Below are 15,486 nucleotides of genomic sequence, written 5' to 3' on the forward strand. Positions count from 1 at the left end.
ATTATATGCTAGATTTCTAGCCTCTCCTTTAATAAGTATAAAGCTAATGTATGTCCCTAGACAAGTATAAAAACAGGTGTGTAACACTGTAGGGCAGTGAAAAAAACTTGTTTTAAAAGCACGCATCAGCTTCATTTCAATGCACATAGTGTATTAATGTTGATTTTATGCAATAAAAAATTACATTTGCACCATTTTTATGAAAGTTAAGACTGAATGGACCTGAAAATGTCAAATGGTGTAACCGCCAATTGCGCCAAAGAGAAATATAAAATATTTTATCCACCTTGATGGCATTTAAGCGTAATCATAAAAAAATATTTTTAAAATATAATTTTATTTGTTTTCTAAATGTAAATTTTAATGCGTTTTTGTAATATTTGTCCTGACATATGCTGAAAACAACTCTGTTTTCTAAATAATCTTTGACAAATGTCAAAATGTTTTAAAAAAAATCAAATTACACCATACTAGTTGATTATATTTTATTTTAATATTTAATATTTAATATTATTATATTATATTTTATTTATATTTTCATTAAAAAAGTACTAGTTACACCAATTGACCAAGACCGGTTACACCATATTGACATTTTTGCAATTATACCCCAAATATTCTTTCATAATGAATTTAATTGAACCATACGGACACAAAATAATTAACTGCACGTCATTGACCCATTAGCCAATTTTAAAGTTCTCAAAGTGGAGGCCATGGCCTGGGCCAGTTTTATGACATCAGATGTAAGTGGAGTACCCGGAGTAAACCCATGCTGACACAGAGAGACCACCTGACCAGTGGCGGCTCGGATTGCTCATTCGAGGGGCGCCAATTCAAAATAAGTGTTCGGAGTGTCGTGTGTTGTCTCTTTTATCATAAACGCTTTAGATGCGTCTGCAGCAGGCACTTATTTTAACAAAACACGTGAGGCACATAGGATCTCTCGAGGTGCAGAACACATATTTTGAAAAAAGGAACCACACACGACGGGCTACATACATGTTGTGACGAACTTCGCATCGAGCGTTCCGAAAAAAGAAGTCACCGGGGACCGTCTTGCTGTGAGGCAACTTTGCTACCAAGAGTCCAAACAAAAGGGTGAGACTTTAAAAATGCTGTTGTGTCAGTGAAAAAAAGACCTGCTTGTTCGATCTTTCGCTCCTCTTGAATTTTCTCATGTCTGCCGAAGGCCGGAATTAATTTTTCAGGTATGACCAGAGGCCTGTCCCACTCCTACCAAATAGAGTTAGTGCAATACCCTGCCAACACATCCAGAGAAATATCAAGGGAAGTGTTTGAGATACAGGACTGAAAGCTCTGTGTGGCTTTGAGATGTTCCTACCCCGTCCCATGTTTTTATCTCTTTCCTTACCTCTCTGTCCTTCAAGTAATTCATGCGTGCATGTTTGTGTGGCCCAGTTGCTCCCGATGGTGACCGTCACTCTTCTACGCCCCGCTTCACACCCCAGTCGTCCCCCCGTGGTCACCCGGGAAACCGCAGGCTGCCCAGGCTGGCGCCAGCCTTCTCGCCGGGCTGATCAATACTGCAGCATTTCCTGCCCATTCACTCAGGTCACACACTCACCTCATTAATTATTACTGCCAACACTGCTGCTGGAGCACCCGGGGCACCCACAACACACACACGCACACAAACACACTTAAAGCGCACACAAACACGCAGAATAAGCTTGCACATTCTCACTGGTTTTCAGAGAAACAGTTAATCAGGGTTCCCACACCTTAGTTAACTTCAAGGAGCTTTCAAGGACTTTCCAGGTCTAATACTCTCAAATTCAAGGACTAAATGTAGGGACACATTTCAAGTGAGAGCAAGGTTACATCGTGTTACCTTCTAAGATACATTGTTACAGTTCCCTTTCGAGGGAACTCGCGCTGCGTCACTGCGGTGACACTTTGGGGACGCTTCCAGGGCTAAGTGTGTCTGAATGTGTATATCAAATTCAACCAATGATGAGGCTTAACAACAAAGACAGGGTGACGCGGGAGCTATATCGCTATCTGAAATATTGCCAAAGACGGCGTAACAGAGACGCAGGAAGCATGGCAAGGGAGACGCAGCGTCTCGTTCCCTTCTCTGGAAACAAGAGTTACATACATAACCCGAGACGTTTTCATGTGTCAAACACAAATATGCAAAAAAGCATTTTCTGATGAATCAACATTCACATACAGAAGATATAAGCATTTAAAGCGAATAGTTTAACGTGTGCTTAAAAAGGCTAGACATTTTATGATATTATCCTACACTACTACACAGGGAATAATATGGATTTTTCCCCAGAAAACCTCTAGCATAAAATAGATTCAAGCACTTTCAATGACCTGTATCCATGTATGTATATTTTCAAAAACTTACCAGGGCCTTGAATTATTTCCCCCAGATTCACAAACTTTCAACGCTGTCAAAGACCTGTGGGAACCCTGGTTAATGCTGCTCCCCATAACATTGGTACATCCTGTTCGGTTATCATGAATCAATTATCATGAATACAGTAATATCAATAATGTTTGTTTGTCTTTTTTAATGTTTTGTATAGAAATATTGATTTCCGCTCAGTACCAACTGCCAGCGAATGTGAAGTTTCAGAATAAACAGAGACTTTTTCCAAACAGATAGCTGGTTTAATTTTAAAAGATATCTGTGATTTGGTAACTGAATGCATAGAGTATAAACGAGTCCAGTAAACTGGTTTTAAGACACGTCAGTTCTGCATGAACATAACCATCACCTGAAAAGTTGTATCTCCGTCTTTCAACGAGAGCAGGTCAGAGACTTAAAAACTCCAAAACGAGTTCAAAAGCAGCATCATGATCGACAGAGTCCAGATGGGTTGAAATTCAGCATTCAGAATCAACTGCAATCTTGATCCGGTCGAAAACCACCTTCAAAACTTATTGACGGCACATGCCATGTTTTCCAGAGCTGACCGAGCCTCTGAGGGTGGGAAACACTTCATGGCCTCTAAGGCCTTGTTGCCGTGGTAACTGCACAGGTCTAGCGCCTGGTTCACGCCTCTTTCCATCTTTATCAGACCCCGGAGCTGGAAAAGACACAAGAAAGAGGGAGAAATCTGAATATCAGTCCATCAAAATGATGAAACAGGAAAGTCATCTTTTGAGTTGAGTTATGAGAGTGAAACGTGGCATTTTATAGATTAACAGATATTTGGTAAGATATCAAATAAGTAAATCCAAAAAATTGTGTGCGACACATTGCTTGGCTAAATCCCTGAATACCCCCGCAAAGGAGGTGGTCTTGTAGTCCCCTGCACTGTTCTGTATAAACATGTTTTCCTCGAGGCCTATCTACCAAATGAATTCTGGGATGTGTTGTGCTAAGACGCCCCTTGGGGGCTTAGAGTTAAAAACAGAAGAAGAGACCTGCTTCCACTTATGTGTGACTGAGAAAGCCTAATAGAAACAGACAAAGAGAGACATTGCTGTGGAAAGGGAGAAGATGGCATCAATTGTCTTGCAGCAGATGACTCCCGGGTTTCTAGAGATTGGGATGTTTCTGTGCACAGTATGGCCAAAACTTTATTACATGTGATATATTGAGAAAAAAAGGTTATTGTAAAGTTTTTAATTAGGAGTTTGGAGATTTAAAATGGCCATTTAGTTTTTGTAGGTAGCATCTAAATGGCAGCAAGAAGTAATAAACATATTTTCCAAAAGACCCTCAATTGTCCTACAATAAGTGTGAAAAGCTGGATCTTAAGGGGCGATTCACATTTCGCATCTTTTGCGCGCTGAAGATCGTTATTTCAAATGTGGGCACGCGGTATGCGCGCTCATAATGGAAGCGACGCACTTGTTTTTTCCAGATGTGGCCGCGCCGCATCGAGTTAAAAACATCACAACTTTTCAGAATGCCGCAAGCGCACCACAGGTCATGTGACAAGAACCAACCGACGGTCACAGTTTTCTGCGTGGTTTTAGACGCAAAATGTGAACCGCCCTAGCTCCTGTTTTGAGGTGCTTGAATGTACAGAAGATGCTGGTAGACCACAGACACAACTCACAACACCTAGAAACACTCATTGAACATTAAAACCTGATGTAAACTTTAAAGGGGACATTTCACAAGACTTTTTTAAGGGGCGATTAACATTTCGAGTCTTTTGTGTGTTCAAGTTCGTTATTTCAATGTAGGCGCGCGCTATCCGCGCCCATAATGGAAGCGGCGCAACGCGCTCGTTTTTTCAGGTGCGTCCGCACCGCATAGAGTTAAAAACATTTAAACTTTTTTTAAATGCCACAAGCGCACCGCAGGTCATGTGACAAGAACCAGCCGACGGTCACCCCTAAGATGTCAAATAAATCTTTTGTGTCCCCACAGTATGTATGTGAAGTTTTAGCTCAAAATACCATATAAATAATTTATTATAACATGTTAAAATTGCCTTGTACATATGAGCAAAAATGTGCTGTTTTTGGGTGTGTCCTTAAAAATGCAAATTAGTTGATATCTTCACTAAATGGCAGTGCCGTGGTTGGATAGGCAGATTAAGGGGCGGTATTATTCCCTTCTGACATCACAAGGGGAGCCAAATTTTATTGACCTATTTTTTCACATGCTTGCAGAGAATTGTTTACCAAAACTAAGTTACTGGGTTGATCTTTTTCACATTTTCTAGGTTGATAGAAGCCCTGGGGACCCAATTATAGCATATAAACATTGAAAAAGTTAAATTTTCATGAAATGTCCCCTTTAATGTAGAATAAGATGTGTACATTTTTTGATGCAGATTGAATTTAGTTTCTTTTCCCAATTATGTTTGCAGTTTGACAGATATGACCCCGTGATCCACCCGAGACATGTCTCACACTTTTAACAGGGAAAAACAATCCATTGAGTGTATACTGGAGAGGTTTATGTCTCACATTTATGTGCTGATAACAGAGATATGTGATGTGTGTGTGTGTGTGTGGGAGGGGGGTGTGATGTGTCTGTCTGTGCCCTGTTGAAGGAGAATCTCGTGTGATGTTGCTGTCAAACCGTCTCTCTGTCTCCTCTACAAATAAACCTGCCACTCTATCCCCTAATATCTTGTTTCCACGGCGACCCGAGATGCTTGTACCATCCTCTTCTTCCTGCCCCCCACCCCATCATCTGTCTCCCCATCTTTTTTTCTCCTGACTTTGTAAACCAAATTTCAGAACTTGCTTTTTGTTAAAACATTTTATAAAGATTTTCTCAAAGAGTTTGTTTTTGAGTTTAAATTGTTTCGACCAAACCTAACTTTCATTTGTTACCCTGGTTGTAGTCATGCTAAAGTCTCATAATTTAGGAGCATTAAAGTTTAAATTCAATCATTGATTTTTTTCTTTACATTATGCAGGATGATTTCATGTCAAAAACACTAAAATGACTTCAGCTGGGTTTGCAAAGACTGGGTCACATTTGGTTGCATTGTTACATTGCATTGTTTTAAAATGAAAATGTCGAAACAGCTTGGATATGAACTTCTTTCTCTGCTTGTAAACATTCTCACACACAAGGGGCTTGGCAATGATTTCACAACTGACCCCAAGAAAACAGATCAGTTTCATAACTGTACGAAGGTTTCATCTAAAGAATTGTGGCTGGATTCATTCATCAGAGGTTTGAACGGAGGATTGATTTCCTTTGAATTCGACAGACAATCTCACTTTTTTATTGGCTGAATGAAAATTCAGTAATCAATAGATCTAGTGGAGTAGAAAAACACACCCCATTTAATGAACACCATGGACTCTCAATACAAAACTACAGAACGCATAAAGTTTCCAATTTTTTAATTATAAATGTGTTGCTCACCTTTGTGGAATCAATCTGTCTAGCCATATTCTGGACCTAAACAGAAGAAAACAAAAATATGAATCTAGTTGAACCAATAAAATCTGAACCATAACATTGTTTTGTCATCAGACTAGAGGCTAAACTCTTATTGAATCACTTTAATTAATGATAAATACTGTCTACTATCAACTAAACTAAAAATATCAACTAAACATCAATTCAGCAGGCTGTATAGAGTGCCACAGGGATTACGGATTTTTGTAGGCCAACCCCGGAAGTTAGCGGGACACTGGTTCCCTCAATATAATCAAAATTAATAAATCTTGTGTTCATCTATGAAGACCAACTTGTTGAACAAAGCATGTAAGTGTGAAACTTTTGTTAAACACAGAGCTTATTTTTTGGGATAATTCAAAAGTCTACAGGAAAAATGAAAAAGGGAAGCAGTATCCCGCTTACCTCCAGGTTAACTTAGCCTACAAAAAAGTGTCAACCATGCCGTGCTCTATACAGCGCCGTTTACTTTAAATGGACCATCACACCTGTTTTTACAGCCCTTACATCTCCGCACAAGAGTGAGCCAGTTTTTTCTTTGAATACTACTTAATATTTCTCTTTTTAATACTACTTGATGCCAAGTCATTTCAAATTAGGGCTTCAACAACTAATTAAATAACAGGTGATAATAATTAATAATCAAAATAGTGTTCAATGAATGTCTTTTCAAGAGAGGCCGCAGATGGTCTGCACCATAAAGCGAAAGCTCATTGTTTATAAAGCATGCAGTACAAAGCAGCTAGAGTTACAAGTCGAAATAAGATGCGATGATTGACAGGACGATGGCGGAGGCAAAAGTTTTAATATAAGTGACTGAAAATGTCTTTCTTTGGAGCAGATGCGCTTAACCACGCAACTCACATTGTTGCACTATTTTCATTATTTAATATTATCTACTATTATTGAATATTAAAGGGGGCATGTCACAATAACTTTTTAAGATGTCAAATAAATATTTAGTGTCCCCAGAGCACATATGTGAAGTTTTAGCTCAAAATACCATATAGATAATTTATTATAGCATGTTAAAATTGCCACTTTGTAGGTGTGAGCAAAAATGTGCCGATTTGGGTGTGTCCTTTAAAAAGCAAATGAGTGCAAACACTGTGATGATGGTGGTTTGATGCAATTTAAACTCAATTGTGCTGTGAATTATTTTCTCTCTGCACTGAGTGGCAGTGCCGTGGTTGGATGGTGCAGATTAAGGGGCGGTGTGTTTATAATAAGAGCTCCTTATGACATCATAAGGAGTTCCAAATTTCAATGACCTATTTTTCATGTGCTTGTAGAGAATAGTTTACCAAAACTAAGTTACAGGGTTGATCTTTTTCACATTTCCTAGGTTGATAGAAGCACTGGGAACCCAATCATAGCACTTAAACATGGAAAAAGTCAGATTTTCATGCCATGGCCCCTTTAAATAAGTAGTTGTAGCTCTATTTCAAACACATCAGGGCTGGGAATTATGATTGAATTAATTGTGCAAGCCGTAGAGAATCCAGCACTCCAGATAGGTTTCAGATAAAATAAAAAATATTAATTAAAAAAGCACCAGCCAATTAAAAATAAGCATCCTTAATATGGTAAAAATTAAAACTACACTTTGAATTTTATTGTGCATAGTTCTTATGAAATAAAATGACTTATTGAAGATTTTCTGTAGATTTTATTTGTGTGGATTTGTAATGCTCTGATATGGTTGTTCAGTACCTGTTGTAGCTGGTGTCGCCATCTCTCTGGGCCTATGATCTGTCTGTGAAATACTACAGGAGCGGAGTCCAAACTAAACACAGCTGGTTCTGACCCACTCTTCATAAACGGCTGCAGATCAGAGTTTAGCTACAAAACACAAACATAACCAGAAGAGTTGTAAATCATTGCTAAAGAAGAAGAAAAGTTCAGTCAGAGTTCTCCACACAATGAAAAACAGAAGAGAAAGTCTAAACTACATCAGACACCTTATGTCCCAAAGCGAGGTGTTTTCCATACTGAAAGGCCAAATTCTGTGCTTCGGTACAGTGTTTGGCCAGCTCCATCGCTGCCTGACAACTCTTGGCAAGCAGTGAGCCATGAGACAGGAATGTCTGGTCTTCCCATGATGCAACTGTTAGATTTCCCTCCTTTAGTATAAAGAGAACAAGACAAATTTTTATTAAAATAAGCATTAGCGTTTAATAGTCACAAAGAAGTAAAAAGCACAGAGTAATGACAGGATTTTTATTAGTTTATGCAAGTGTCACCTAAAAAAAACTAAAAAATCTCAAGCCAAATAATACAAGTAAACTTTTAGAAATATGCTGAAAGATTTAAATATTAAAAAGCCTAAATAAATAGGTATCTAAAAATACATTATGTTAGAATGAAAGAGTAATAAATAGAAATGTTGGTATGATGGTATGGGGGTGGAGGACTGTAATTGGAGAAGGGAAGATGATGCAAATGTCTGCCTGGAAATCTCTCCTCTAAAAAGGGTAAAAGAAACTTGAATCTCTCTCCGTCTCTCCTCCTTGCGGTGTTTTTATCCTCCCGTCAAACATAAAACTGTAGTTCATTATTTACTGTGGACTGTTTGCAGATGTTTCAAGTCATTTTAAGTTCAAGTTTTGGCTTGTGTATTCTTTAAATCCAAAAGATCTGAATCTCCTGGGAAAATCCCCCAGGGCATCATCTCAATATTATTATTTAATAAGCCTTATTCAGTTCGCTGCCATGTTGATTCCAAACCGAGGCAGTGAGGAATGGACGTCCACAGCGTGCGCTCTAAACCTATTGTTTTGTATCAGGATGTTGGTCATCCAGCAATCAAAATACAAAAAATACATCGTTTACCAATTTCCACAGGACAAAGGATCTCAGAAAACATGGATTGTTAAAATTAAAAGGGACACATGACCTGATTTGAGATAAGAATGTGTGTACATAATATCTGTTTTGGATATAGACTCTTATATATCTTCTCTGTTATGTGTTTTCAAGACATGAACATTGACTTAATAATGTGTGATTGACTTGATAACAAGCTTTTTACATGATAGTTCGTTTTGCAAGTATTCGTTTATTCCAGTCAATGTGCTTAAAAAACTTACTAGAGAAAAGTTTTTAACATATTCATGTGTTGCGTTTTTGTAATCTGTACGAATTGGAGATATGAACTTGGTTATAGGACTATATTAGTGTTTTAACGAAAAGTAGGCAACAACATTAGAAATGGGCTAATAACAGGGTTCCCGCACCTTAGTTAACTTCAAATTCAAGGACCTTTCAAGGACTTTCCAGGTCCAATACCCTCAAATTCAAGGACTAAATGTGGGGACACATTTCGAGTGAGAGCAAGGTTACATCGTGTTACCTTCTAAGATACATTGTTACAGTTCCCTTTTAAGGGAACTCGCACTGCGTCACTCCGGTGACACTTTGAGGACACCTCCAGGGGTAAGTGCGTTTGAATGTGTTTATCAAATTCAACCAATGGTGAGGCTTAACGACAAAGACAGGGTGACGTGGGAACCAGGAAGTATATCGCTATCTGAAATATTGCCAAAGACGGCGTTACAGGGACACAGGAAGGTTGGCAAGGAAGACGCAGCGTCTCGTTCCCTTCTCAGGGAACAACAGTTACATACGTAACCCGAGACGTTTTCATGTGTCAAACACAACTATGCAAAAAAGCATTTTGGTATGAATCAACATTCGCATACAGAAGATATAAGCATTAAAAGCAAACAGTTTAGCATGTGTGCGTATAAAGTTTAGAATTTTTATGATATTATCCTACACTACACAGGGAATAATTTGGGGTTTTATTTCAGAAAACTTTCAGCACTTTCAATGACCTATATCTATGTATGTATGTTTTCAAAAACTTCTCAGGGCCTTGAATTTTTTTTTCCCCAGATTCACAAACTTTCAAGGATTTCAAGAACCCACTCTTATCTCAAAGTTAGGTCATATGTCACTTCTCATTTTAACAATCCATGATTTCTGAGGTTCTTTGTCCTGTGAAAAAACAAAAAAATTGTAAAATGATGTATTTGATGGCTGAATGACCAGCATCCCTTTTTGGAATCAACATGGCGGCAGGCTGAAAAAGACGTATAATATAATTGGTTATTGCCTGAAGGTTTTAGTTGGTGAACCGCAGGGTGCCCAAGGTGGCTATATGGTGTAACTGAAAAAAGCTGAAAGGTGTACCTCTGCTGAACAGGAGCCGTAGAGTCCCTGCACCACATCTCCAATAGCACTGGAGATCAGCTCCACCACCTACAGCAAACAACATCATTTAGACAACACTTATGGGGGCAACACACAAAAACTCAAAAGAAATGTGTTGATACAGAATCAGCCCTATCTGTTCTGAAATTAGCATTTATTAGGACATGAACTGTTTAAGAATATAGGGGGAAAATTCCAGGCCACTTAGTTTAAAGAGTATCTGAGGGAGAGATAGAATAACCAGCACTTCAGTTATTAAACAGATGGCCAGTCAAAACAGTGAAATATCCAGAGGATACAGAGCTTAATGAGGAGTCTGACATCTGCACAAGCTTATTGATTTAGATTCTCACTTATTATCTAATACACACAGGCACAAAAACACTCAACACAAACAGACACTCATCTGATAAGATTCATTGTACTTTCAATTACAAATGAACTCAACATACACAATATATACACAGGGGTTTATGTCTCTTAAGAGGCGGTTTCCCGGACAGGGTTTAGATTAATCCACGAGGCCTTAGGTATATTAGGACATTTTAGTAGTTTTTTTTTACAAACAAACCTTACAAAAAAACAATATTGGTGTGTGCATTGAGACCAAACAATGGCAGTGATATATTTTAAAGGTGCAGTGTGTAAATTTTAGCGGCATCTAGTGGTGAGGTTGTGAATTGCAACCAACGGCTCAGTCCACTGTTCCTCTTGCTTTTGAAACACATAGAGAAGCTACAGTAGCCGCCACTGGACAAACATGTCATCGTTGGAGACAACTTAGTAAAAAAGTTTGTCTGTTGAGGGCTTCTGTAGAAAAATGACTGCACAAAATGGCGGCTTCCATGTAAGGGGACCCTCTGTGTATGTAGATAATCATTCTAAGGCAATAAACACACAATGGTTCATTATGAAAGGTATTTATACACCACTGATAATTTAGTTTTGTATATTATTTTGCATTTCTGTCAAGAGATCCTTCTAAATATTACACACTGTACCTTTAAGATATGTCAGTACAAGGTGTTTTTAAATTAAGGCAGCTCAAACAATCATTTTAGTCTGGGATAAGCCCTGTTCCGAGAAATCGCCTCTTAATATCTGTCAGCGGTTTATGTCTTTTAAAGGGATAGTTCACCCAAAATGAAAATAATGTCATTAACGACTCACCCTCATTTCGTTCCAAACTCATAAGACCTCCATTCATCTTCGGAACACAGTTTAAGATGTTTTATATTTAGTCAGAGAGTTTGTTGACCCTTCATTGAAAATCTACGTACAGTATTACTGTCCATGTCCAGTAAGGTAATAAAACATAATCAAAATAGTCCATGTGACATCAGTGGGTCGGTTAGAATGTGTTGAAGCATCGAAAATACATTTGGGTCCAAAAATAACAAAAATTATGACTTTATTCAGCATTGTCTTCTCTTCCGTGTCTGTTGTGAACCGCATGTGCGAGACTAAAGTCACGTGACTGCAGTGACGCGGATGACGTGTTATCCTCTGACGTGTTTGCCAAGTTTTTTTTTTCAAACTTACAGCGTGCGTCTCCCTCAGACTGTAAACGAAGGGCGCACACAAAAAAGACTGTAAGCTGGGGCGCACCAGATAACACGTCATCCACGTCACTGCAGTCACGTGACTTTAGCCTCGCGCATGCGCTTCACAACAGATGCAGTAGAAAAGGCAATGCTGAATAAAGTCGTCATTTTTTTATTTTTGGACCAAAATGTATTTTCGATGCTTTAACACATTCTAATTGACCCACTGATGTCACATGGACTACTTTGATGATGTTTTATTAACTTTCTGGACATGGACAATATACCGTACTTAGATTTTCAATGAAGGGTCAACAAGCTCTCAGACTAAATATAAAACATCTTAAACTGTGTTCCGAAGATGAATGGAAGTCTTACAAGTTTGGAACGACATGAGGGTGAGTCATTGATGACATTATTTTTATTTTTGGGTGAACTATCTCTTTATTTCTACATTTTTTTATGCAAAAGTAGCAAGTAGTAAGAATACCCATATGTATTAAAAAATTCACTAATTTCCTTTTGGAATTTCTATTATAATTTGAAAACAGATGAGGAATTTTTATGTACACGTTCAGAAAAAATGGTCGTGAGCTATCACTGTGGCAGAAACCTTCAAAAAGGTCCTAAAATGTAACATTTAGATTCAGATACAATACACATTTGTTGACTTTAAAATACGAATATGCACTACTTGGTACCACTAAGCACTAATATTAACTCCTTAGGTGCAAATGTGTACTTTTTGAAAGGGTACCGTCCCAGTGACAGCAAGGGACCTTTTTTTTTAAATTCTGGCAGTGTACCTGTAGTATTCCAACATAACCCAAAACCTAAAAATCTTGTCCTGAAGAATTGTGCGCAATATGACCAGGCTTTTATGTTAACTATGTATTTTAAAACTAGCAAGTGCAATTTTCGAAATGTCTCGCTTTTAACCCCAAGAGCTTAATTGGATCCTGGCTATGAATTAATTTACTAGGTTCATCAAGAATGTCAATTTGGATCATGCATTAATGACATTGTTCCTGAGGGAGGCGCTACTCTGTTACAGGTACACCGCAATACTAAATCTCTGACTTTCCAAGCTCTGTCTAATCACACACTTCCCAAATCATTCCATCCATTGCTGAAGGCTACATCCTAAGACGTTCCTTTACCCTTTTCCCAAACACCCTGCCTGTTGAATCATAAGATCACAAGCAGAATCTCTGGAGAACTAAAGTAACAGAGGCCTTCTATCCAGACACTCGGCGTTTCCTCATATTTAATATTATGTTACTCTTCTCCATTCCCCAAAACTTTTTCTCTCAAACTTTGTTTTCCTCACTCTGTTCCCCCTCTCTCTCTGCCCTCTGAGTAACTAGATCTTTGAGGAAACAGTACGGGAACCTGACTCCTCTACCCAAAGCCCAGAGAAGAGAAAGAGCCCCTATAGCGCAGCCAGATGTGCAGCTTCACACACTCCACAAGGGGAGAAATTAAAGTGCGTGTGTGTGAGAGAGAGAGAGAGAGAGATAGTGCATGTGTATTTAATCTGTGTGTTTGTGTACGTCTGTCTTTCGCGTGAGTTTGTGCGCACGAGTGTGTCTGTGTGTGTGAAGTGGGGGGGCTTTTTTTGGAAAGTATCAGATAAGCTGCCCTCTCTGCGTCTCGTCTCATTCCCAAATCCAGCCGGAGTCGTGTTTCGCCGACAGGTCTGTGAGGAGAAGAAAGAGGAGACAGCCGCTCGCGGATCCCTTTACCATTTATACTAGTGTCGAGCCAGAATCCCACTCTCTCGCTCACACACACACACACACACGCACAGTCTACTAAGTCAGGATCCCACTCAAGGCCACGATACATAATACAGATCAATCAGGGATAAAAACGAAATACCGCGGAGAGACAACGACTGATTGGCGATAATGCTCTCACGCTAACTGAACGCTAGTTGCACTAATGCGATCAGGCCACGCCCACATTCGCATAGACGACTGCTTAATAAAGTGGCAGATTTGTTTGGTTCTGGTTGAGTAAATGTAATTTACATCAAGGACAGGTGAATAAAATAGACAACAAATTGATTTTATAATTGTTAATATTATATCACCTTTTCTGGATAAATAGTCTAATATGATTGGCTGGACATCATGTCAATCATTATCTCAGTGGGTGAAAACAGAGTGTGTGGCGTGTTGATCATTACAACAGGTTCATTTTCACAGAAACAAAGATTTTATTCACATCAACTTTTTTAGGTATGTTTGTATAAGGGTCAATGACGTGAGGCTAATTATTTTGTGTCCGTATGGTTGAATTAAATGTAAAAGGGTTAAAATTTCAAAATAAATTTGCAGATTTCTTGCATACATTCTCTTTTTTGAGGACCAAGTCTAAAATTTCATTTTGAAAGAATATTTGGGGGACAATTGCAAAAATGTCAATGAGTAAACGCTCTGTATCAATTGGTGAAACTAGTATTTTTTAATTAAAATATAAATATATTCATTAAAAGATGTGGAATAAAATATAATCATCTTGTTTAGTGTAATATGATTTTTTTACATTCATTTTTACATAATTTGTCAAGGATTATTTAGAAAAAACTAAGCTGTTTTCATATGTCAGGATAAATATTACAAAAACGCATTAAAATTTACATTTAGAAACTAATAAAATTATATTTTAAAATGATTTTTTTAATGATGATTACGCTTACATGTCATCAAGGTGGATAAAATATTTAATATTTCTCATTCTTTGGTGCAATTAGCGGTTACACCATTTGACATTTTCAGGTCTATTCAGTCTTAACTTCAATAAAAATGGTGCAAATGTAATTTTTTTTTTTTGCATAAAATTAACATAAATACACTGTGCATTGAAATAAACCTGATGCATGCTTTTAAAACAAGTTTTAAAAAAATAAAATTGAATTTCTCATCTTGCCAAACCGTTTTTTGTCACTAACCCATAATTATAATATTAGACAGATAGAGAGAAAGAGAGAAAGAAAGAAAGAGATATATAAATAGATTAGAACATACACCATACTATAAGTTACTTACATTAGGTTAACAGTTTAACAAGCTAAAGTTTACTATTACGGCAACTTTGTGCATACTTTATTTATTTATTTACATCTTTAATGTTGAAGCAGAGATGTACATCTACCAAGAAACCAAAACACATCTTTGACCTCTAAAACGGTAATGAAATTCAACTTTCTGCCACAAGGAGGTGCTCTACAACATAGCAAAACCTGATCTTATTCTAGTACACCATCTCCCTAAAGATAGTGTGTGCATTAAACACAGAGATACACACAGATAGCACAAGTGATATGGCTTAATCAGGTGTGCAGTTTTCTGCAGAGGTCCTGCTGTCTAAATGTTGAGCTCCTCTTGAGAAAAAGCACAGAATCTGTTCATTACATCAGTCGTGACAAACTTTATCCCCACAGTCATTTCCATATCCGCTCACGGACACGTTAAAGTGAGCTCTGTGCACGTGTGTCTGAGGTTACGCAGAAGGAAAAGTGTTTGTTTTCCTCCATAGGGATGGCTGCATTCTACAGCTGCACTTGGTGACAGATCCTGTCAACATATTGCATTTTAGTGCATGCGTGTGTGCGTGTTAGCGAGACGGAGAGTGAGATAGAAGTAGAAATGGGATGATAGAGTTTCTAAGTGAAAATTAACCCTTTAATAATATCCAACAGTAGAGAGTGAATCCTGGGAGAAATATGAAATAAATGTGCTTTGTTTAAACAGTGCAGTAACCAATACTGAACGACCATGGCACTCTTTCTATGATAAAACCTTTAACTCATGGTTACATACAAAAAATGTAACTAATTCGTCTAGGTCTTTTGGCCAG

At 38.0% G+C, this 15,486-nt stretch overlaps 1 protein-coding gene across 1 annotated transcript in view; it reads right to left on the minus strand.

Moving 5' to 3' along the window:
* Window positions 1-2,627: 2,627 nt before the first annotated feature.
* pdss2 (prenyl (decaprenyl) diphosphate synthase, subunit 2) overlaps window positions 2,628-15,486 on the minus strand; it is a 33,152-nt gene continuing 20,293 nt past the window's right edge. Inside the window, exons 4-8 of the mRNA XM_055169399.2 lie at window positions 10,058-10,126; window positions 7,825-7,986; window positions 7,577-7,705; window positions 5,828-5,863; window positions 2,628-3,068 (exon numbers count right to left, since the gene is read on the minus strand). Coding sequence (XP_055025374.1) covers window positions 2,913-3,068; window positions 5,828-5,863; window positions 7,577-7,705; window positions 7,825-7,986; window positions 10,058-10,126 — 552 coding nt within the window. The 3' untranslated portion in view covers window positions 2,628-2,912. The remainder of the gene's footprint in view (window positions 3,069-5,827; window positions 5,864-7,576; window positions 7,706-7,824; window positions 7,987-10,057; window positions 10,127-15,486) is intronic.

The sequence above is a fragment of the Misgurnus anguillicaudatus genome, chromosome 11, assembly GCF_027580225.2.
Source record: "Misgurnus anguillicaudatus chromosome 11, ASM2758022v2, whole genome shotgun sequence".
NCBI classification, from domain to species: Eukaryota; Metazoa; Chordata; class Actinopteri; order Cypriniformes; family Cobitidae; genus Misgurnus; species Misgurnus anguillicaudatus.